The 26,139-nt window shown below is 39.7% G+C and overlaps 1 protein-coding gene across 9 annotated transcripts in view; it reads right to left on the bottom strand.

The window, feature by feature from the left end:
• INPP4B (inositol polyphosphate-4-phosphatase type II B) overlaps positions 1-26,139 on the bottom strand; it is an 855,034-nt gene that overhangs the window by 104,082 nt on the left and 724,813 nt on the right. For all 9 annotated transcript variants that reach the window (XM_055550389.1, XM_055550387.1, XM_055550386.1 and 6 more), the window contains one exon: positions 15,927-16,086. In XM_055550389.1, coding sequence (XP_055406364.1) covers positions 15,927-16,086 — 160 coding nt within the window. The remainder of the gene's footprint in view (positions 1-15,926; positions 16,087-26,139) is intronic.

Genomic DNA, 26,139 nt, shown 5'->3' with positions numbered 1-26,139 from the left:
TAATACTATCATCCCTCCATACCCACAGGTTCTACATCTGGCGATTCAACCAACCACAGATGCAGAACCTTCAGACACAGAGGGTCAACTATATACTCATTTGTTAGACAAGTAGAACCTCTTCAGTATGAGGTCATGGGGTGATACTAATATTAAAACTCATGACCGCTACCCTCAAGGAGCTTAAAATACAGAAGAGAAAGTCTCAAGACGTGTAAAGCAATGCCTTCAATATAAGGAGGGTATGATAAGTGCTGAGAAAGTTGGGACAAAACACATCCAGAGGGGTTAAGGGTTCAGAGGCAAGAGAATGCATCTCTGGTGAGAAGATCATGTTCAGACATGGTCCTGTTGCTTCCTGAACACGTGAAGGGAGAGCTATGCAGAGGGAGGTCAGGGAAGCTGCTTGGTATATAGGGAGTGAACACCAAAACAGTGAGTCTTTGTAGGAACAGTCGGGGAGGGACGTCTGGTTTGATGATGCTGAGTGCTGTAAACAGAAGCCATGAACTAACTTGAAGGAGGTCATAAGTGGGACTGGAGGGGAGAGGGGATGGAGCTAAGATGACAAAAAGACTTGGAAAAGGTAGGAATAAAGGGGAAGTAAGTATTGAATGACAACCCACACCAGCATTCTTGCCTGGAGAATCCCATGGACAGAGGAGCCTGGTGGGCTACAGTCCATGGGGTCACAAAGAGCTGGACATGACTGAGTGACTAAGCATACACACACATGAGTTGAGCCTGAAGCCATGATAAAAAACAATGGAAAATCAAGTGGACAGTTACCATGGTAGGCATAGGGAATGGAGTAAGTAGAAGTTGGGGGAGAAACAGGAAGATGCAGATTTTAGGTGAGCAGAGAGACAAAAGCTAAGAAACAAGGCCAAATCTAGAAATAATGGGTATCGGATGCATGAGTGCATGTTAAGTTACTTCAGTCGCATCCGACTCTTTGCGACTCTATGGACCATAGCCCACCAGGCTCCTCTGTCCATGGGATTCTCCAGGCAAGAATACAGGAGTGGGTAGCTGTTCCCTTCTCCAGAGGATCTTCCTGACTCAGGGATCAAACCTGTGTGTCTTATGTCTCCTGCATTGGCAGGCAGGTTCTTTGCCACTAGCTCCACCTGGGAAGCCCCTGCGCATCAGGTAGGGCAAGGTTAATGGTAACCCTGGGAGGAAGATTCCATATAAATGCTGTGTCTTCCTTTGTCTCTAGCAGCAACAGTCTTAAAGGCACCAAAGGTATTCATACAAAGGGCAAAGATGCATCTTCAGATGTAATCATCATAATGTCCAGTGAACTATGACCCAAAGTAAGTGACTGATCTTGGTACCTTCCAGATGTATGAGAAATGATTGGACTGCCTGACTCCAGACAAACTGCCACGGGAAGAACAAAGCAACCTTTTCTCACGTCAAGGAAACCTTGTTTGTTTAAATCCTGCCAGTCTGAGAACAATGTCATAAAACTTTCCAGTCTTGCTCTTAGCCAAACAGCAAAGGAAATGCATCAACTGCTACCTTGGTTAAACTTCTCATTTCAGAGCACAAAGTTGAAAGCTTGAAGTAAATTCTGCTAAGACAGTTTCCAGGAACTAAACCCATTAGTCAAACAAGCTCTGTATAGGTGGAAGCAAAAAAAAAAAAAAAAAAAAAAAAAAATGGAATCAGGGCTTATGCTGGAACAGGAAGAGTCACATGTTCACATTCCTTGGGCTTATTTTGCCTTTTGACTCCTCAAAACTATAATCTCAGGACTCTGATCTACAAACATGCTGAAACTGAAGAGTAAGTTCATAGGTTATGAGCCAACAAGCAACTCAAAATCACCAATACATCTACAACAGAGAGTTCTTGTCATTTAAATTTTGTCCACTATCTATGATTGAGAAGAGAGGGGTGGTGGAGAGTGAGTTGATAAAAGCTTGATTAGAACAATGGCACACCACTCCAGTACTCTTGCCTGGAAAAATCCCATGGACGGAGGAGCCTGGAAGGCTGCAGTCCATGGGGTCGCTGAGGGTCGGACACGACTGAGTGACTTCACCTTCACTTTTCACTTTCATGCATTGGAGAAGGAAATGGCAAGCCACACCAATGTTCTTGCCTGGAGAATCCCAGGGACGGGGGAGTCTGGTGGGCTTCCATCTATGGGGTCGCACAGAGTCAGACACGACTGAAGCGACTTAGCAGCAGCAGAGAACAGAAAATGAAATGCATTTCTATCCTGAAGGGCACTAGGTGAGTGAGTAGTTTCCTAGTTAAGTTCAAGGCCAGTAGAATACATTGCACCCTTAGAAAATTATCTCTACAAATCCAACAAAGTCTAAAGTAAATAGATTCAACTTATAAGTGCTGAATAAGTAGGCAAGAGGGGCTTGCTTCCCCAGTGGCTCAGCAGGTAAAGAATCCAGGAGACATGGGTTCAATTCCTGGGTCAGGAAGATCTCCTGCAGAAGGAAATGGCAACCCACTCCAGTATTCTTGCCTGGAGAATTCCCCAGACAGAGGAGCCTGGTGGGCTACAGTCCAAAGGATCACAAAGACTCAGATATGACTGAGCGACTAAGGTAGGCAAGTAACAAACCATAATAAAAAACAATACTATTTCCCATCCTATTCTATATTTATATGCCTCACATTTCCCACAGGGGAGATATGAATCTTTTTTTTTTTCTTCTTTTGGTCTATCCCAAATTCTCTGTGGGTATGAGTATCATCAGATACATGAGAATGTGAAATATTTTTTCAATTGTGATTATGCTGCTGCTACTGCTGCTAAGTCGCTTCAGTCATGTCCGACTCTGTGCGACCCCACAGACGGCAGCCCACCAGGCTCCCCCATCCCTGGGATTCTCCAGGCAAGAACACTGGAGCGGGTTGCCATTTCCTTCTCCAATGCATGAAAGTGAAAAGTGATTATGAATACATGGTAACTGTTTCTGCATAAGGTACAATTCCAAAGTAAATGTTTAAGAGATACCGAAGGGATTGATTTTCATGAAGGTATCTCATAATATTGCTAATTTGTATCTGATAAAACTTAACATTTTGTGCAAAGGGTGATTGCAAACACTTTATCTGTACAGATTTAAGATTAGCGATGCTTTCTCCTGGAAAGAATAGAAGCAGTGCAGAATCGTGATTCAGGGAACAAGGTGCTCAACTTGGACCACCAGGATCTGAATTCAGGCCCAGTCACTGGACTTGGCATGAAAGTACATGCAACACCAACTGTCTGCCTCTGTATCCGCTAAATGCGTAGAAACACTCCTATGAGGGTTGCAAGGGTGAAATGATAAAGGCAGCATCTTCAAAATAATTTTGGCACATATGATGCAACCCCAAATTGTTGGCTACTATTTTTGAAAAGATGGGAACAAGCATTAAGTCACTTTGACATATGATCTGATGTCTGTCCATTCATCCACGTTTCTCATGCTCTTCCTTCTCTCTTTTTTTGTAAATTATTTTTTATTGGGGTATAGTTGCTTTACAACATAACATTAGTTTCTGCTGAACAGCAAAGTGAAGTGCTATTTGCATATATCCCCTCTTTTTTGGATTTCCTTCACATTTAGGTCACCACAGAGCACTGAGTAAGAGTTCTCTGAGCTAGAGAGTTATCTGCTTTATACACAGTATCAATAATATATATATAATATAATTGTCCAAGCCAGGCTTCAGCAATATGTGAACCGTGAACTTCCAGATGCTCAAGCTGGTTTTAGAAAAGGCAGAGGAACCAGAGATCAAATTGCCAACATCTGTTGGATCATTGAGAAAGCAAGAGAGTTCCAGAAAAACATCTATTTCTGCTTTATTGACTATGCCAAAGCCTTTGACTGTGTGGATCACAATAAACTGTGGAAAATTCTGAAAGAGATGGGAATACCAGACCACCTGACCTGCCTCTTGAGAAACCTCTATGCAGGTCAGGAAGCAACAGTTAGAACTGGACATGGAACAACAGACTGGTTCCAAATAGGAAAAGGAGTTCGTCAAGGCTGTATATTGTCACCCTGCTTATTTAACTTCTATGCAGAGTACATCTTGAGAAACGCTGGGCTGGAAGAAGTACAAGCTGGAATCAAGACTGCCGGGAGAAATATCAATAACCTCAAATATGCAGATGATACCACCCTTATGGCAGAAAGTGAAGAACTAAAGAGCCTCTTGATGAAAGTGAAAGAGGGGAGTGAAAAAGTTGGCCTAAAGCTCAACATTCAGAAAACTAAGATCATGGCATCTGGTCCCATCACTTCATGGGAAATAGATGGGGAAACGGTGGCTGACTTTATTTTTCTGGGCTCCAAAATCACTGCAGATGGTGATTGCAGCCATGAAATTAAAAGAAGCTTACTTCTTGGAAGGAAAGTTATGACCAACCTAGACAGCATATTCAAAAGCAGAGACATTACTTTGCCAACAAAGGTCTGTCTAGTCAAGGCTATGGTTTTTCCAGTGGTCATGTATGGATGTGAGAGTTGGACTGTGAAGAAAGCTGAGCGCCAAAGAATTGATGCTTTTGAACTGTGGTGCTGGAGAAGACTCTTGAGAGTCCCTTGGACTGCAAGGAGATCTAACCAGTCCATCCTAAAGGAGATCAGTCCTGGGTGTTCATTGGAAGGACTGATGTTGAAGCTGAAACTCCAATACTTTCGGCCACCTGATGCGAAGAGTTGACTCATTTGAAAAGACCCTGATGCTGGGAAAGATTGAGGGCAGGAGGAGAAGGGGATGACAGAGGATGAGATGGCTGGATGGCATCACAGACTCAATGGACATGGGTTTGGGTGGACTCTGGGAGTTGGTGATGGACAGGGAGGTCTGGTGTGCTGTGGTTCATGGGGTCGCAAAGAGTTGGTCGGACACTACTGAGTGACTGAACTGAACTGAATATATAATATATATATATATATATATATATATATATATATGTGTGTGTGTGTGTTAATCCCAATTCATCCCACCCCTGCCTTTCCTCCTTGGTTTTCATGTTTGTTCTCTATGCCTGTCTTCTCTCCTATTTCTGAGGATGAACTATTTGTTCTCTAGCTAAGACCAGCTCCTCTATCTATATACACCAGATCATCCCTACTCTCACTACTGAGGGTATCACTCAAACAGTTCCCTCCCCTGCCTCCGACATCATCAATATTTCTTTGTTACTGGATTGTTCCCATTAGGACACATGGCTATCATCCCATCTTTAAAAAATAATCCTCTCTTGACCCTACTTCCTCTATAGATTCTACCCTATTTCTCTGCTTCCTTTCATGCTGAAAGTCCTTTGAGGGTTGTTCATAAATGCTGTCTCCAGTTCCTTTTCTTCTTTTCCTCTTAACCTTCTCTACTGAGTCTTTAATCCCTTTGTATTCTAGTACAGCTACTCTCATCAGCATCATCAATGTCTTCCATGCTGCAAAATCCAAAGTTGCTTCTCAGTCGTCATTTCCCTTACCTACCAGCAGCACTGGGCAGATGGGTCCTTCCTTTGTTGAATACCTTCTAACCCTAGATTTCAGGATGTCATACTTGTTAACCTCCTAAGTCACTGGTCACTCCTTATCCAACTTTGATGTCAGCTCCTCTGCTTGTTAACATCAGGTTGTCCCCATTTGTGATCTGTAGGTCATTTCTTTTTTCTCTGAAAACTCAATTTTTTTTTTTTTTTGCTGACATTATTCAGTTTCATGGCTTTAAATTACCTGCTGCTGCTGCTGCTGCATCGCTTTAGTCGTGTCCGTCTCTGTGCGACCCCATAGATGGCAGCCCACCAGGCTTCCCCATCCCTGGGATTCTCCAGGCAAGAACACTGGAATGGGTTGCCATTTTCTTCTCCAATGCATGAAAGTGAAAAGTGAAAGTGAAGTCGCTCAGTCGTGTCTGACTCTAGTGACCCCATGGACTGCAGCCCACCAGGCTCCTCCGTCCATGGGATTTTCCAGGCAAGAGTACTGGAGTGGGGTGCCATTGCCTGCTAGCAATTCCCAATTTTAGACCATTTATCTAACCCTCTCTCCTGAATTTCAGATTTTTATATCTAACTGCATACTTGATATTTCCATGGTAAACTTAAGATATTCGAAGAGAACATGTCCCTATTCCTGACTACAAAACTTGCTCTTTCCAGAGTCCTTGCCAGCTAGTCCACAGCCACCCCATCCTTCAGCTCATTCCTGACTTCTCCCTTCTCTCATTTTCCCATCCAAACCATCAGAAAACTCTGTTGGCACCACTTTCAAAGTACAGAACCCAGCTACTTTTCATCATGTCCAGGCTACTTTTCTTAGTCCAGGCTACTACCATCATGTCTCAATTAGAGAATTATATTAGCTTTCTAACTGGTCTATACCTGGTTCTATCCTTATCTGTAGTCTAGTCTGAACATAACAGCCTGGGTGTTAAAATCTGTCAAATCAGGTTGGTCCTCTGCTGAAAACCCTTCAACTGCTTCTGGATTTTCTCAGAGTAATAGTCAAAGTCAATACAAAGGCTTTAAATTATTTAAACTCATCTTCTACTCTCTCCCCATCACTTTTCATATTCAAACCAAATGAGCTTCTTTGCTGTTGTCTGATGTGGAAAGCACACGTATGCCTCAAGGCTTTAGCATTAGCTGTTTTCAATACTCAATATATCCTTACCCTAGGTATCCATACGGCTCATTCCCTTCCTCCTTGTGTCTTTGTTCAAACATCAACTTTTCAAGGAAGCTTGCTCTATTAAATGTCAACAATATTCTGAAACCCTTTTACTTCGCTCTGTATTTTTCCACAGAACGTCACTTTTAACACATTAGGCAATGTCTTTCTTTCTTATGGTATTTTTTATGTTGAGAGACATGAAAAGAATATAAAATTCAGGAGGTCACGTGTTTTGTCCATTTTGTTCATTACTATATCCTGGTGTCTAGAATAGTGCCTGACATGGAGTAGATGCTCAGCCAAAATATGCTGAATGATTGAAAAGAAAGAAAAAAAATTCATAAATAATGTGACATCTTATTATCATAGAACTTCAGAACTGGGAGAGATCTTTAAAAATTGCAGATGATCTTTATTTTACCAACAAAGAAAGTGAAGCCCAGAGAATTTAAGTGACCTGCCAAAGGTCATGTAGCCAAATAAATAAATTGTGGACTTGGCAAGTACAATATCTTGGTTCTGAGTCAAGTGTTATTTCGTTACATCATAAGTCACTGCACAATTTTTAAGGGAAATAAGATTAGTTTTATGAGAAAACTGAATGTTCAAAACGTACCATTATAATTGGAATTCTAAGTTTATAATATGTTATCTTTTTTATTTTTACCAAATATTTTTAAAATTTGTAAGTGTATTTTACAAGTTGTTTTGCTTGCTGGCCTGAGTTTTAAAGCCCCTCATTCATTGATTTTTTTCTTCTCAATGAAATTCTAAATATTCATGTGCAGAAATCATTGAATCCAGGAGTATTAATATATAAACCTGTTGATGAAAATGATGCTTTGCACTTGTATATTTATACTTTACAAAGTAAAATAGACTTGTTACACATTATAAAACCACTGAAATAATTCTTATGTTAAGTGCAAGTTCTGAGGATATGATGATTTTCAGGCATGTATGCATAAATACTATAGTAGGAAATGGCAACCCACTGCAGTATTCTTGCCTGGGAAATCGCATGAACAGAGGGGCCTGGCAGGCTACAGTCCATGGGGTTGCAAAGAGTCAGACGCAACTGAACACAGCCCAGCAGCAGCTTGCATAGATATGCACATACATTGAAGATAGTCACTTCGAAATATTGAGAAAACTAAGCATTTCTTGTCTAGTAGCAGTGCAGATCAGGGTGATTCAGCCTTTACTCCACAGTGTTGGCCTCTGAATTATGTTAGGCTCTGGAGATTCAGAGAAAAAAAAAAAATACTTGGCATATTCTCTCATAGAGCCAAGTCTAGTAGGGGAGATAACATTTAAAATAGTGTTTCCAATAAATCAGAAATACAGAGGCTGCAAACCAGAGGCCCAGGAACAGCTTCATTTGACCCTCAAATGTATTTTATTTGGCCTTCCTCCCATTATAATGATTTTTTAAAAACACCTATTATCAATTTTTAAAAATTGGGATATTTTATACAAAAATTACAGAGTGAAGTAAGCCAGAAATAAAAACACCAATACAGTATACTAACGCATGGGCATACACACTGAGGAAACCAGAAGGGAAAGAGACACGTGTACCCCAATGTTCATCGCAGCACTGTTTATAATAGCCAGGACATGGAAGCAACCTGGATGTCCATCAGCAGATGAATGGATAAGAAAGCTGTGGTACATATACACAATGGAGTATTATTCAGCCATTAAAAAGAATACATTTGAATCAGTTCTAATGAGGTGGATGAAACTGGAGCCTATTATACAGAGTGAAGTAAGCCAGAAAGAAAAACACCAATACAGTATACTAACGCATATATATGGAATTTAGAAAGATGGTAACAATAACCCTGTGTACGAGACAGCAAAACAGACACTGATGTATAGAACAGTCTTATGGACTCTGTGGGAGAGGGAGAGGGTGGGAAGATTTGGGAGAATGGCATTGAAACATGCAAAATATCATGTATGAAATGAGTTGCCAGTCCAGGTTCGATGCACGATACTGGATGCTTGGGGCTGGTGCACTAGGACGACCCAGAGGGATGGAATGGGGAGGGAGGAGGGAGGAGGGTTCAGGATGGGGAACACATGTATACCTGTGGTGGATTCATTTTGATATTTGGCAAAACTAATACAGTTATGTAAAGTTTAAAAATAAAATAAAATTAAAAAAAAAAAAAAAAGAAAGAAAGATGGTAACAATAACCCTGTGTACAAGACAGCAAAAGAGACGCTGATGTATAGAACAGTCTTATGGACTCTGTGGGAGAGGGAGAGGGTGGGAAGATTTGGGAGAATGGCATTGAAACATGTAAAATATCATGTATGAAATGAGTTGCCAGTCCAGGTTCGATGCACGATATTGGATGCTTGGGGCTGGTGCACTGGGACGACCCAGAGGGATGGTATGGGGAGGGAGGAGGGAGGAGGGTTCAGGATGGGGAACACATGTATACCTGTGGCGGATTCATTTTGATATTTGGCAAAACTAATACAATTATGTAAAGTTTAAAAATAAAATAAAATTAAAAAAAAAAAAAGGACAGGAGGGAGGGAATCCTGTCACATGCTACAACATGGATTATAAGGACATTATGCTAAGTAAAATAAACCAGTTGAGAAAAGAAAAAAAAAAAAGAATCGTGGATTATTGATCATAGATTTTTATCTAATAAAAGATATATGCATCAAAAAAAAAAAGATTCACTTGAAAAATCAGAAGATATGGTAACTTTAGATCCATGTTTCCATATGTGAATGATTGGCTGGAGCTGGAGTGGTAGCCCTCTTTTGAAGGGATATATTCTTCCTAGTTTGTTCCAGTGTCCATCAGTTTCAGCTGGCTCACTCGGGTGAACTTGATCATTATCACGCATGATGTCTGTGGGACTATGTACCTGCAATCCTTGTAGAAAGCATGATTCTATAATTCACAGAATTCAATTAAAATATAAAATTGTGAGATTTCTGCTTAAAAAGCAGTAAGCAAGCTTTATTCTTTCTTCCTCAGTAGTATCTCTCTGGCCTGTCATGGTGATTTCTATTTACTCTTTTGTGTCATACTTCTTTGGGCATGGTGATAGCCTGTGTGCAGATCTTCAAAGGCACCTAGGCTGAGTCTGCTTCTCCAGCACTTGCACCCCAGCTCCTTGGTAGGTATGGGTGGGAATGGGAGATGGTCATTGGGCTGGGATAAGAATGGGGAAGCTGGGCAGGCACTGGAGAACCAGGGGGGCAGAACTGGAGATGAAGTAAGTCTCCATGTCCCAGACACAGCCTTCTCCACACTACTGGACTTTATTCACAACAACACAGCTAACATTATTAAAAGGGCGTGATGACCACAGAGCTTAAACCCATGGCACAGGGCCCTGCTGAGAGGAATCTGTGCACTTGCCCTGCTCCCATGCTTGTAATGCCAGCTGTGGCCTGAAAGATCAGAAAAGACGCCTCAGAGGATAAAAAGTTTGAGCCTGTGGATGGTAGAGATGGGCAATCCTTTGAAAGTCCAGCACTGAAAAGCATAAGATGAGATCTCAAGAGTCCAGTATGACTGGATAAGAAAGGATGAAGCAGGATGAGATAAAGAAGATGGCCGAGCACCATGAAGAGACACGTGGGAGTCTGGGAGTTTAGGGCCTTGTAAGATAGGGAGAAACATAAGCAACAAGTGAAGCATTAGCTATGACCACCTGGAAAACCATTAATCAAATATTAATGGCAAACATAAAGGAAAGTAAACTTACATGCAAAACTGCTCTTAAAATTTTATACTTATGGCTGATTCATATTGTACGTCAGAAACCAATACAACATTGTAAAGTAATCATCCTCCAATTAAAAAAAAGTATTAAAGGTAAAAAAGTAAGCATTCCTTTTCACCAGTTATTCTGCATACCCAATTCTTTTCAACAAATTCAATCAGGAATCACTCGCCTGGATGTGAATCCTTGCTCAGTTATCTACCAGCTCTGTGATCTTAGAAGCAGTGCTCAACTTTCTCATCTATAAAATGGGAATAAAAACAATATCCCCTGTAAGTTTGTTGCGAGATTGAAGGGAGGGATGGATGGAAAGTTTAGCAAAGTATATGTCATATAAGTGTGAGTGCAGTTAGTTTTAACTATTAAGGTGATTATTTCCTCTCTTTGGATACCTTTGTTTAGTATCCAAGTTGCATTTGATCTTCATCCCTTGGTGCTTCCAACTCCTCAGTTGAAGGCAGTTTCTATGCCCCAAGGCTCAGCAAGATAGATTTTGCTCATCTTTTCTTATTCTTTCTCTTTTCATTTTCTCCAGTTTCATCTATCTATCTGCTGATGACTCCCAAATGTATACTTCTTCTTCTATGTTCTTTATCTTGCAGAAGCTGTCTTTGGAAAATCTCTGTGTTCTTCTTTCAAATACAACTGTTTATCCACCAGATGTCAAGAACAGGGCAGTGACTAAATGTGTTTCTAGATACAGTGCCTGGTATAGGATAGATGTTGAAATAATATCTATTGAATGAATGAAGGGATCTTCCTCTTTGTTTTTCAACTAACATATATTTGGTGTGTCTCTTCCATAAGGCTTAATGCCATGAACTATTTTAGATATAGCAGTGTCAACTGATTAATTGTTCTAGTCATTAATTATTTCCAGTATTTTAGGAAGATAGTTACTGTGGCCGACCAAAGATATAAGATACAACATGGGAGATTTGCTTAAAACAAACAAACAAAAAGCCTTGGATTTGTCCCTATTTGGAGGATGGAGTGCCTTTTTCAGATGACTTATCTTTGGCATTAGCAAGCTATGAATTATAAATGGTAATAAATTATTGAAATAAAATAAGTTCTTGGTAGTTATCAGACAATTTTGTTAACTGAAGGCAGCCAGAAATATAGTAGAAGATGTGGGAGGAAAAGTGAATTCTCAGGTCCCACAAGGAGTGTGTCTGAAAGTTAAAGGAAAACTATGACTTGGGAAAGGACATGAATCTAACCACTAGTAAGTGAACTAAGTCTGAGATGTGCCTGATGTTTACCACCTTTGTATGAAGAAAAAGTGATGACTTGAAGGCAAACTGAGCTCATTAGGAAAAACTACATCAGGGGAACTTCATATTCTTTTTGGCAGAACTTAGAGCTGGGTAGATGAGGGGGAAAAAAGTATTCAGTGACATAGGGTATTTGGCCGTTCACAGGGCACTTCATGATACCCTTGTGAAAGACAGAGACATAAGGCCATCCAATAACATAAATGGATCAACATATAGCTGGATGAACACATGTTCCCAGAGTAGTGATTAACTAGTGTATTTCAATGCATGCAATTCTTTTTTGTAATGTGCCTCAAGGATCTATATTTATCTCTGCTTTCTCATCATTTTAATCTGTTGCTTCTGTGAGTAGATAGGAAATGTTTATAACATGTGAATAAAACAAACCTTAGTAGGGCAGGAGGCATGATGGATGAAAGTAACAGGTATTTTTCAGCATGTACTCAAAAGTGTATTATATTACAGTCATGGGTTTAGATATCAATCTCTTCGGTAGAATTGAGACAGACGGGGTCTTAATCTTCTTGTGCCCCTAATATTTCAAAATGTCCAGTGCATAGTGATGCTTAAATATTACTTGAATTTTGAGAAGCCTGAGGGATAGGTCCAATTTAGCAAGGCTTATGGATTTCAATGGAGTTATTAGTGAAAGTGAAAGTTGCTCAATCATGTTCAACTCTTTGTGACTCCATGGACTGTACAGTCCAGAGATCTCTCTAGGCCAGAATACTGGAGTGGTTAGCCTTTCCCTTCTCCAGGGGACTTTCCCAACCCAGGGATTGAACCTAGGTCTCCTGCATTGCAGGTGGATTCTTTACCAGCTGAGCTGCAAGGGAATAGTTTATAAAACTTAAATATCATTAATAGAATAGTATGTAAAAGTAGGGAGGCAGTCCTGTGATACACTGTGAAAGTGAAGCCACTCAGTCGTGTCCGACTCTTTGTGACCCCGTGGACAGTAGCATACCAGGCTCCTCTGTCCATGGGATTTTCTAGGCAAGAGTACTGGAGTGGGTTGCCATTTCCTTCTCCAGGAGATCTTCCCAACCCAGGGATCAAACCTGGGTCTCCTGCGTTGCAGACAGATGCTTTACCCTCTGAGCCATCGGGGAAGTCTCATATTATACTGTACTTGATGCTATTCCTTTGAAAAGTGAAAAGTGAAAGTGGATCATGGCATCTGGTCCCTTCACTTCATGGGAAATAGTTGGGGAAACAGTGGAAACAGTGGCTGACTATTTTTGGGGGCTCCAAAATCACTGCAGGCATGATTGCAGCCATGAAATTAAAAGACACTTACTCCTTGGAAGGAAAGTTATGACCAACCTAGACAGCGTATTCAAAAGCAGAGACATTACTTTGCCAACAAAGGTCTGTCTAGTCAAGGCAATGGTTTTTTTAGTAGTCATGTATGGATGTGAGAGTTGGACTATACAGAAAGCTGAGCGACAAAGAATTGATGCTTTTGAACTGTGGTGTTGGAGGAGACTCTTGAGCGTCCCTTGGACTGCAGGGAGATCCAACCAGTCCATCCTAAAGGAGATCAGTCCTGGGTGTTCATTGGAAGGACTGATGTTGAAGCTTAAACTCCAACACTTTGGCCACCTGATGCAAAGAGCTGACTCATTTGAAACAACCCTGATGCTGGGAAAGATTGAGGGCAGGAGGAGAAGGGGACGACAGAGGATGAGACGGTTAGATGGCATCACGGACTCAATAGACATGAGTTTGGTGGACTCCGGGAGTTGGTGATGGACAGGGAAGCCTGGCATGCTGCAGTTCATGGGGTGGCAAAGAGCCAGATACAACTGAGCGACTGAACTGAACTGATCTCAAATATTTTTTTCTGAAATAGTTAAGGGGTTAGTATATGCAAACTGCAACTTTAGCTTGTTTGCTTCATAGTTCAGAAAGCCATTATTAATTTCTCTGCTGCATTGTTTAATGTGACAAAGTTCAGGGTAGAAACTAAAAGTGCATTTTTCCTAAATTAAGAGGAAGATTAAAATAAATTAATAATAAGTATTATTTTTATTATTTAATAAAAATACACTTTACTTAAATAACTGATAATAATCCCACTTAAATATGCAATAACATACATCACATATTTAATATATTTTAAGTATACTTGAGCACACATTCATTTGTAATATATCACATTTATATTTGTTAATCATCCCTTTTGTGAACCAATATCTTTACCAAAACATTCTGTTGTGCATTCTATACATAATCATCCAATACATAAAATGTTAACAGCTTTAACTTTAGAATTATTTGATAATACTACATTATCTAATACTATATAATAAATTATCCAATACTAAATAATTTTCAGACCAAAGTATGTATTTAATTTTATAAATTTAAACAGTGTCTTATCTCCTAAAAAACATTCATAACTCAAAAAAGAATGAATGAAATAAACATGGAAAATAAGATATTAATAAAAATTAATAAAAATAATGAAATAAATTATAGGACACTGTGTTATAATTTGATTCCAACCATCCATAAAACTGATCTAGTTATGAATTCACTTTAGGAGCAAATTCTACATGGTTTTTAGGCTATATCCAAAGAATATTTTACATTCAAATGAAAATGATTCATCTAATTTTACAGATGACTTACCTACCAAATATTTTTACATTTTGAATGGAAACTGATTGCACAGATACGATCTTCTGATAAAATATAAGATACAAATAAATGCATAATTTCCAATACTTTGGAACTCTGTTCTCCAATAAGCAGTTTTCTGGAACATCAAAAAATGTGGCAAAATTCAGTATCCCTTAACCTCTTAATCTTACTCTGCTCCAAGTGCCCTGAACACTTAATGGACAGAACAAATCACTAATACGGATTCTGCTTCTTTACCTCATTTTCCAGAGCACAGCACAGTGCCTGGCTCATCGCTGATGGTCAATAAATATTCAGTTAAAGAAAACTGAAGTATACTTTTTCTTTTTGACATAAATTATGACAGGCTTTCATTTTGATTCATGTGAAGTTATGAATCTGGACCAGCTTCATTAATAAAATTGATATTATTAAAAAATAAAATCCCTATATACAGTTAAATCAAGTAGAACATAAAAAAAATCAGCATAAACTTTCCAGCTAAGTGAATGTAATATGGAGGATGAGAACCATCTACAATAAGAAAACTTTAGAAAGTCACTGTTGATGAATGTGATTTAGAAATGGTTCTACTGTTAATCAGGTGATGAAAGATTGATGTTTCCTGTAATTAAACTCCTGATGAAAATGTGAGTAATAAAAAAATCAGCAAAACAAATTGAGAAAACAATTTAATTTGATAAGCAGCCATATTTTCTTATACTCATTTTCCTTAAGGAAAAGGGAAAGCAGATTTTAGAAGAAGAGGGTAGGGCAACATGTTTTATCTCCAAACACTCAAGAATCTGGCTGGAATAACTCTAGGAGCAAGTCTTTCTATAATAGAGAAGTGCAGATATCTGTCTTAGTTTTTGTTGTCAAAATTAATCAAATTAATAAAAAATTTTTAACAAAAGAAGCTATATTTGCTAGTCAACCTTGTAATAAGACACCTTTGAAAGTATCTATCTCTGTCTCTATACATACATATATGTGTGTGTGTCTACTGTGACTTATGTATGCATCAGTGAATGCGCTTATATGTATCTATGAAAACTTAAGCTTCATGAAAATATGTCTTTGGAATAACGCACAAACACATTCTTCTTATATGGAATTAAGACTTCTTCATGTTTTTGAAATAATTCACACATTCACTCCCTCAGAATAAGGTGAACAGCATATTACCATATCACCTTCTTTTCAGAAGCCTTTGTAAGATGCTGCATGCTGATAGTCCTCCAAGTTTCTAAGCGTTTTCAGATGCTTGTTTTTCTTCCTAATAAAATTTTGGAGGAATGTGTATAAAAGTAGATTAAACTATATCAGACTCTTTAAAAGAAAACACTGCTCTCCTTTCAAGAGGGTTTTTATGTAGTTTAAAAAAAAAAATACGAGCGTTGCAAGCAGTTCTGAAAACACAACCGAGATGCAATTTGATAAATAGCCTTCCGTCACCCCAGCCAGAGCAGTGGAAAAGACACTATCAGCACTTTCATCAAAAGCACTATTGACTCCTCTTTTTTCTATCTCATTTTATCTTGGCTTTCTCATTTTGTTTACTCAGTCAATGATTGGAAAAAAAAATGATTCCTTACCCTTTGGATGAGTTATGATGGAGTCCACTGGAGAAGAGTCCTTTTCTACATCTTTGCTGCTGGCGCTGCTTCCCTCGCCACCGCTCTCTCTTTCGATCAGTTTATCCACCATTGCAATAATGCAGTTCAGGCTCTTCCCCACATTGGCCCACACCCTGTCCTGAAAAGAGCATGAGTATCACTATGGATCTTTATTGCAAAACCAAGATGAGGCAAAATCAGATGAATCCACTTGAGAACAGCAGGAAGAGGAACACTCATGCAGACTGAGTGACTCTAATCCCCCCATTCGTTTGGCCAAATTATGCATAGACAAGAAATCTATTTTCTCTTAATAAAGCATAAATCAAGCGCTATGATCTTTCTATTTAGGTCATTGTTTTCGCCCTGCCATAAAGCAATGAGGAACTATCGTACAACGTGGATCCCTAATTGAGCAAATTACCTTTTACACTGGAGATATCTATTTTATTTATCAATAATTAGTATGAAAGCAAAGACTCACCAATATTTTAAAATAATGACTGCCGCTTGCATTCAAATTTCTTATTTTTCTTTTTATTGTGATAATATAGACATAACGCAAAGCTGACCATTTATTTTAGCTATAAAATAGTCAAATATATTTTTTTATTTATTCATTTACTTTACAATATTGTATTGGTTTTGCCATACATCAACATGAATTTGGGAGAATGGCATTGAAACATGTATAATATCATATACGAAACGACTCGCCGGTCCAAGTTCAATTCATGATACTGGATGATTGGGGCTGGTGCATTTTAACCATTTTTAAGCATACCATTCAGTGGCATTCAGCATTGATACATTCACACTGGTGTGCAGCCATCCCCACCATCCGGCTCCAGCAATTTTTCATCTTCCTAAGCTGAAACTTTGTACCCTATAATATGAATTGTCCATTCATCCATTCACCCAACCCTGGCAACCACCGCTGTAATTTTTGTTGCTATGAATTTGACGACTCTAAGAATTAGAAGTTCCTAAAGTGTGGTCTTCAGATCATCCTAACAGAATGACCTAGAGAATTAAAATGCATATCCGTGGGAGTCACCAAGCCAACCAGAACAGTTTCAGATGAACAGATACACACTATGCATAAAACAAATTATCAACAAGGACCAACTGTAGAGCACAGGGAACTCTACTCAGTATTCTGCAAGAGCCTACATGGGGAAAAAATCTGAAAAGAATGAATATATGTATAACTGAATCACTCTGCTATATAACTGGAACTAACACAACACTGTAAGTCAACTCTATCCCAATATAAAATAAAAATTAAATTAAAAAAAAAAGAACCATTGGAAACACTAAGCTGAAATTTCAATAAACTCTTTAGGTGCTCAGAAATGAGATGATTTTCCAGTGGGAGTCCAATGACCCAATGACATGGTTTCTACAAAAGTTCTTGGTAAGTTCACTGCAATTTGGCAAAATCACATCCTACCCTTGTTGGCTTTCCTAAATAAATCATACTTGCTTTTCATAACTCTCTATCATGAGTATAAAATATGCTGTTAATCACAAATAATCATAGCAATTTTTTCTCTAAACACAGATCATTCCTCCCAAGAATTAAAAGCACATTTATTTTGCTTTTAATGGAAGCTGATAAATCCATAAATTATATCATCTTCTGCCTAGTACCTGAAAAAATGAAGTGGAAATCTTGAGAGCTAAAAAGCTCATCACTTCCAGGAGGCAATGCTGGACAAATGTAAGCAAGCTGAGTTTGTGACATCACTCACTGAGATTTGGTGAGGAATTTATATTACAGTTCATATAACCAAACTGTGCTCTGCTGTGCTATGCTTAGTCGCTCAGTCATATCCGACTCTTTGTGACCTCATGGACTGCAGCTCGCCAGGCTCCTTTGTCCATGGGATTCTCCAGGTAAGAATACTAGAGTGGGAAGCCATGCCCTCCCTCCTCCAGGGGATCCTCCCAACTCAGGGATAGAACCCAGGTCACCCACATTGCAGGCAGATTCTTTATCATCTGAGCCACCAGGGAAGACCAAAAATACTGGACTGGGTAGCCTATCCCTTCCCCAGATGATCTTCCTGACCCAGGAATTGAACCGGGTCTCCTGCATTGCAGGTGGATTCTTTATCAGGGAACTTTACCAGGTAGCTTTATCAGCTACCAGGGAAGCCCATAACCAAACAAAATGGTCCCTATTCTGAATATGCCTTAATCACCACCATCAACCTTATTTTTCAGACTATAATTTGAAAAATGAAGCAATTCTCCAGCTCATACTGTGGACAAACTCTGTTACTGAGGAAAAAAGGAGGAAAGAATTTCTCTTAATTTTTAGATTAGCTCTGTAGAGGAGATAGGCTTTCAACTCTCTTCCTGTTACTCATGATGAGAGAAATTTTATGTTTTGATCAAAGATGAGTAGTAGTGCACGCTTTCTTTCTTATGTAAAGGCATATAAAGGATGGATCAACTGCTCTTACTCACATCTTTGAAGAGCACGAACAGAAGGGTATGTAAGAGGATGATTTTGCATTCTACACCTAGCCATTGTTCTTCTTCCTTTATAGATGCCTCAGGTTATACAATTCTGCTGTGAGAAAAAAGTCAGCTTTGCAGCCAGTACAGAGATCTTCACTGGCACGAAGAACAAACTGAAGTGTGCTCATTGATTAAGATCAAGAATCATATAGTAAAAGGTTGTGTTGTGTGTGGCAAACAGTCTTAAAACACTTAAATGGGTGGAGAACGTTTGAGGGTAAGAAATAGAGCAGTTGCTTATGTAACACTAATACATGATCCATGCACAATCAGATACTCTGTTGAAGGCACATTCAGCAGCAGACTCTGAGCAGACTCATTCTGTTCTTTATCTTTTGGAGAGCAGATCCTGCCAGGCCAGTTGTGAGAGAACCCCGAGCTTTGCCGGACACTGCTTGTGTCGACAAAGTAGATTAAAGTCACTGATTTACATTGCTGTCTCTCATACTAGACTGTGAGTTATCTGAGAGGAGAAGGAAATGGCAACCCACTCCAGTATTCTTGTCTGAAAAATGCCATGGACAGAGGAGCCTGGTAGGCTATAGTCCAAAGGGTTGCAAAGAGCTGGACACGACTGAGGGACTAAGCACACACGTGTCCTCAGTATATCGCAGAAGGTCTGGAAGAAAGGCAGAGAGGGGACAAAATGGGGAGGAAGAGAGAGGACTCCAACCCAGAGGCAGATTGGGGACTGCTATGTACATTAGCTGACTTAACCTGCAAAAACCACCACATAATATCATTGACTCAGATTTTAGAGATGAGGAAACTTCTGGTAAGAGATACTGAACAACATTCAATATTAAAATGGTAGAGGTAGACGAGAAATTCCATTTAATTCCAAAGACTGGATTCATTCTTTATGATTTCCCACAGAATTCTGGTATCCAGTAGGAATCCCTCTTCGTGAAATCACCAGAACTTTGGGGGCAAGCTTCGGGGAGAGGGAGCTCAGGAAAGGTCAGGGACACAGGCATGTCACCTCACAAGCCTAAGATTAGGTTTCCATTATCTGAGGCTTTAAAATGAGCCCAGTGGCAAATTCTGAACTGAGAGACGATTCTACAAAAAGGGCAGGCTGGTGCCACGTACCCCTAAGTCTGAAATCAACATTACCATGTAATTAGGGGTGCAGCAATCGCTTGGCTAAAGGACCAATCAGTCCGGGTCAAGGGACATAAGTGGCAAATATTAACAGAGGACAACATTAGTAACAAGGCCCCAAATCCATTCGTGGGCCCTGGATATGAAATAGGCGTGGACGATAGGGAGGGAAGGTGATAATTCACTTCTTAGAAGATAATTAAGAAATATTATTAATTACCAGCAGGATAATTATTTTGGAGCTAGGATGCTAACAATGAGTAAGAAACATTTTTGAAGATGTACCTCGAGTATCTGATTTCTCTTCTAGCTGAACAAGCCATTTTCCATCATGTCTCTGAGAAAGCATATGCACAGAGGAAAATAACCAGCAAAAATCCATTCTCATTTTGGTGACTTTTTATTCACGAGGCCAGTCCACGTGGGGGATTCTTTTTGTTTAGACTGCTGGTATGGCTGGGACGTACTCCACTTTCTTCATGAAGAAAAATCATGAAGAGGATCGCCTGCTTAGCAGGGAGAAGACAGTGGAAGCATGAAGACTGGCTGGAGTTCCCCTTGCTTCCTGCCTTCCACCTCCCCATTTTCAGGCAAGAAAAATATGATCTGCCTCCAGATTTTGTTTATCCCCTCAGCCACATGACAGGTTTAGAAACACACACACACACACACACACACACACACACAAACGACAACCTATCAGAAAAGTAAATGGCTGGGCCTTCCTTCTTCTTCTGCTCCAATAGCAGTCATTAGCCTACTACTGAAGAGAGTAACTGAACATTGGTGGGTTAAAGTCTAACCTTTATTAAATGGAGCTTAATGGTGTCCTCGACCTTAATAACACCTTCAGAAAAACCCAACTTCTAGAAGGTGAAGTGGCTATCAACTTTTGCTCAGCAATGAGGGAAAAAGTCAGTGGGGAACAAGCAATACTATTTATTCCATTCTGAGTCAGGTTCTGATCTTGGTTCTTATTTATTTCTGGGTTAGGACCTAAGCTAACATGCAGGTCAAAGACAGTGGCAATGGATGCACACATTTGAAGGATGTAGACGCGAGTAGCCAGGGGGCTATTACACCTGGCAGAGTGAACCATGAGGGTAGGGAATGCAGTGCTTACTCAGCATGTCACACATTTATGAGCTCAGAAGAAATCCTGATTGCTTTGGATCAGCAGTTAACTTAAAAAAAAAAAAAAAAAAACCTCATTCAGCAATCCTTAGCTGATTCACTTTTCTAGGGATGACTTCTGATCAGCAAGAATGTAAAGGCTAAACTAGAATTGATATGGGGACCCTGTTATATCTTTATCTCCATGCATAATTTGCCACTGGTCACTATGAATTTCTGAGCACTTTGATTAGAACTAGATCAGTTAGAAAATTAACAAGACCAATCTTATCTTTACGAAGAAGCTTCAGTCTATCCTTGAGTTGACTGAGAGTAATCTGCGCTCTACAAGCCTGGTTCCTCCACACTGCAAATCTTTGTTCATTCCATAGCTTGATAACTCTCCTTTCTGAATCCTGGTGTTGCGTATATAATACTTTATGGTACAAAATGGCACATTCATGGCCCAAGCTACATACTACACACATACCTACACACATGTATATAAACACCATGTCCACGACATACATATCATGTCCACTAAAATCATCCAGATATGTGACATCCATCAGAATTGAGATGCCCCCAACCTTTGCTTCTTATTCATCCTCCTGCTTAATTTCATCCGCCTAGTCATGCAATAATCCCTGACCTCGGTTTCCCAATCACCACACTGCAGGCCTTACCCTGAAATTCAGTGCCTAGTTACACAAGTGATTCAGATGGTCAGTCACTGTTTCTCCAATAGGTGACCTCTCCAAAGTCCCTGGTTTGGATCTTCCCCAGGCCTATCGATTAGCTCTCACATGATCAAGCCTACACACAAGAGCCACATTTATCTTCATTGATAACCACGCTTGTGCCATCACTCCTCTGATCAAAAGCAGGCTGAGTACTGCAGCAAGTATTTTCTCTTCTCTCAACTTGCTTGTAGTTGGGTCAACCAAGATCCTAACTCTACGCATTTCTCTTTAGTTTTCAAAATGAAAAACTTCATCCAGGTCAGTCTCCTCGCTGCCCTAGAAACATGCTGCTAATTAGCTCAACATATATTTTCTGGGCATAGGCTACCTGCCTGCTGAGTGCTGAATATCAAAGATATGAAGGAAACCTTGGAGGAACTAGTGTTTCTAACTTGACACATGCTGCTTTTTATGCTTCGAGGGCCTTCTCCTTTACCTTCCATCAATCCAAATTCTCACCTTTTCAGGTTCCACATATCTAAGAACTGTTCCTGCTATTCTCTCTCTGCTGAATGCATCTTTTCTTTTTAATACACAGTGGGCTCTATAAGGGAAATGACTATTATTTATTAATTCTTTTCTTCTCAGGTCCTAGTACTCATCATGCATGCGTGCTAAGTTGCTTCAGTTGTGTCTGATTCTTTGTGACCCCCTGGTCTGCAGCCGGCCAGGCTTCTCTGTCTATGGGATTCTCCAGGCTATAATACTGGAGAGAGTTGCCATGCCCTCCTCCAGGGGATCTTTATGACCCAGGGATCGAACTCACAGTCTCTTGCATTGGCAGGTGGGTTCTTAACCACTAGCACCACTTGGGAAGCCCCTAGTATTCACCAGGTTATAGATAAATAAAAGAATGAAAATTAATGAATGAAACAAGGAAGGAAGAAATGATTTTTTATCCTCTTCAACCTTCATATAAATTCTGTCTGAATTCTTTTGACATTTTTAATGTGTCACATAACTACTTTCGATCTGAGAATATCTTTCAATATCTCTGCTTGTTTTATGAGTGCTGGCCATTTACTTGAATTAGATGATATGGCTGTTGAGGTCAGAATCCATTTTTCTTTTTTTGACTGCATTTGTTTTCCCCCAAGTACTCATAACATTGCTGCACATTATCGATGCTTAATTAACATTTGTTGATTAACTTAATAGCCTGCTATTTAGGAGTAAAAATAAATTAAGATACAACTATAAGAACTATTATCACAAGTATCTTCAAATTGAAGTTAGAATGAAGCTCATATTCTGAATGGCTGAGTTTACTTTAACATGTGTCACATCAAGCTATAGATTCCAATCCATGGAAATATGAAACAAAGCTTTTGTTTAATAATAAATTAAAAATGACTGATTTACTAAAGCTTTTAATTTTAAATTGGTAATTGGGTTTCAGCTGCACACCATCAAACCAGGCATTGTAACAGTCAGGAAAGTATCCAAGGGAGATAATGGCATCCAATATAAAACCACAGGAAAATCAGTCTTACACGAATAAAAATAAAATATCTCTGTCAAAAACAGTGACTTGAGTTGGAAGACGAACTGCTGAGTCAGCAAATCCATCCATTCACTTATTCTTCCATTAATTCTGAAAAATACATTGAACTGATGTGCTGCTGCTAAGTCGCTTCAGTCGTGTCCGACTCTGTGCAACCCCATAGATGGCAGCCCACTAGGCTCCCCCGTCCCTGGGATTCTCCAGGCAAGAACATTGCAGCGGGTTGCCATTTCCTTCTCCAATGCATGAAAGTGAAAAGTGAAAGTGAAGTCGCTCAGGGGTCTCCAAACGGAAGAAATAGTCTGCAAGTGTCAGACATTTTTATCTCTCTTAAGCGGCCGGAGGAAACAAACGTGATTTTTTTCCTTCTCTATGCAAATTTAAAAGGAGGTTTCTCTTAAAATACTGTGTTGCCATAATGACACCTGGTTTCACCTGAAGTTAACCAATGCCTTTTTCTTATGGAAATGTTTGTCTTAAGCTATGCTAATGTACTATGCATTTACCCCAAACTCTGTCTTCAAGTCGGTTAGCTTCTTGGCTCAGAACCTGCTTGACAAACCAGTATGTTATACTCAGATATTGTTTCCCTAATCTATGTAAATGAAACTATTTGTATGGTGGTCTGCCCTTCTTCAAGATTCAAGTTAATCATTTTATGGTCCAGGATAAACCATTTGGTGCCAAGATTATCCCAAAATGCATCTTATGGGTGAGGGGCCTGGTGCCATTCTGAATTTTAAGACATTCCTTTCTTTCATTAACAGACTGCTAGTGACTATAACATCCAGCAGAAGACTAGCAGGGGGGTACTCTTCTGCCCCCTTCTGATGCCTATGTCAGAAGCTTTCTCTATCTCCTTTATACTTTAATAAAATTTTATTACATAAAAGCTCTGAGCGGTCAAGCCTCATCTCTGGCCCCGGATTGAATTCATCTCCTCCGGGGGCCAAGAATCCCGGTGTCTTTGCGTGATTCAACAACAACCTTTCAGCGACCTCATGGTCTGCAGCCTACCAGGCTCCTCCATCCATGGGATTTTCCAGGCACCCCTGGAAAATGAGGGGTGGCGCTCCCCACCACTGGAGTGGGGTGCCATTGCCTCCTCCAACATTGAACTGGTCTGTATCAAACACTGTATGAGGTGCTATAAAACAGGGGGCTGAAGGTGAATGTATTAACTGCATGTGGAAAACTCTTGAAATTGGTAGGATTTCATGAATATGCATGCCCATAAAGATCTCATCTGGGGTTTCTTTTCTTTAATAGAACATTTGTGCATTTTAATGGACAGTCATGAACTTTGCTTAATCACCTTTTGTGGACTTTAATATCAGATAAGAATTCAGAGCACATCTCTCTTGGGTGAAATGGACTGGAGAGGTTCAGGAAGTTTTCCTATCCATCAAGAAAACAGATGATGGAACACTTTCCATTGCCATGCAGGGAACAACTGGCCTAATTCTCCCTGTCTTTTCTGATGGGAAGAATGGATGCTTTCAATGTTCCCTCCTTGTAATAAGATTAACAAAACTAGACAACCCTATTAGGCATGACTTAGGAAGGAAAAAGAAAAAGCTGAGACAAGGGTAAAATAACTACTTTCAATTCATATTTGCTGGGAAATATCTGAAATTATTTCTGTGTAACCAGAACCTTTGCAATCAGCACATAAATAATCAAGTAGACCTTCACTCATCATTTTATTAACTTTGGTCATCTCTGATGTTCTATGTCCATCCTGAATTTTACCACTTCTATGCTTGGAGATAATTGTGAAAATGACTTGAATAGTTGCTTCAGAGTTGATTATGACTCTGGGAAATATGCACTAAGGAAAGAGGGATTTAACTGGGTACTTTTAATTGGAAGAGAGAAACAAAATCCTCAAAAAAAAAAAAAAAAAACCAACCCTTAGTTCTAATGGAGGAAAAGGTACCTGATGTGGTGCTGAGTTAAGTTAAAATTATTCCATGTTTCCAAATATGAAGGAAGACAAGAATGGTAATTTGAGAGGAAACTTCAAAGTCATTAATGTATTCTACAAATGAGTATTGGGTACCTTTTATGAGCGAGTGCTCTGCTAACTAGGGAGACACAAAAGTGAGCATGGCATTGTCTTTGCCCTCAAGGAGCTCATAAAGTTAAATGTATGGAAGAAATAGACATATAAACAACTGACTGCAATTCAGTGCGTAAGAGACTGTGTGATCATGGGATGCAAGAATAATGCTTTATTATACAAAATACTTTGGAGTTGAATCTATACATAATATAAAATTTGGAAGTAAATGGCCATATTTTAGTAGACCTCTTACTGACTTTAGATAACTAAGTCATAAGGTATTGCTTTAGAAAAAGATGAATCAGATTAGTATCTAGCTGCCTATAAGATATCATTACTTTTAAAAAGTGAGAATGATTAATTTCCTTCTTGTTAAGATCAGGTCAGTGGTTTTACATAGCATAATTCTAACCAGAGAACTGAACAGAAATGCTTTGGAATATCAATATGCATAGGGACATTATGCATGACCTCAACTATTTTCCCTAGAGGTAAGGTCTAAGATGAACAGAAACTGGCAAGAGAAGTTGAGATTACAGGTCACTGAAGATTGTTCACAGATGAGGAATCTGGCTAGATGAGTGTTGTCATCAACAGTATTTTGCAAGCATATATGCTCACTGCTGCTGCTGCTAAGTCGCGTCAGTCGTGTCCGACTCTGTGCGACCCCGTAGACAGGCAGCCCACCAGGCTCCCCCGTCCCTGGGATTCTCCAGGCCAGAACACTGGAGTGGGTTGCCATTTCCTTCTCCAGTGCATGAAATTGAAAAGTGAAAGTGAAGTTGCTCAGTCGTGTCCAACTCTTAGCGACCCCATGGACTGCAGCCCACCAGGCTCCTCCATCCATGGGATTTGCCAGGCAAGAGTGCTGGAGTGGACAATATACATAGCTGTATCAATCATCTGTCAAACTGAAACCTTCGTATTTGTTCTACACACCATTAGAGAAAGGTGAAATACAAAATAAACTGTGAGAATTTGGTAAAGCACACATCAGTTCAGTTCAGTCGCTCAGTCGTGTCCGACTCTTTGCGACCCCATGAATCACAGCACACCAGGCCTCCCTGTCCATCACCAACTCCCTGAGTTCATTCAGACTCACGTCCACGGAGTCAGTGAAGCCATCCAGCCATG

This window comes from Bubalus kerabau, chromosome 16 (genome assembly GCF_029407905.1).
Source record: "Bubalus kerabau isolate K-KA32 ecotype Philippines breed swamp buffalo chromosome 16, PCC_UOA_SB_1v2, whole genome shotgun sequence".
NCBI classification, from domain to species: domain Eukaryota; kingdom Metazoa; phylum Chordata; class Mammalia; order Artiodactyla; family Bovidae; genus Bubalus; species Bubalus kerabau.
The sequence above is the reverse complement of the archived record's forward strand: the minus strand, read 5'-3'. Positions and strand labels throughout refer to the sequence as shown.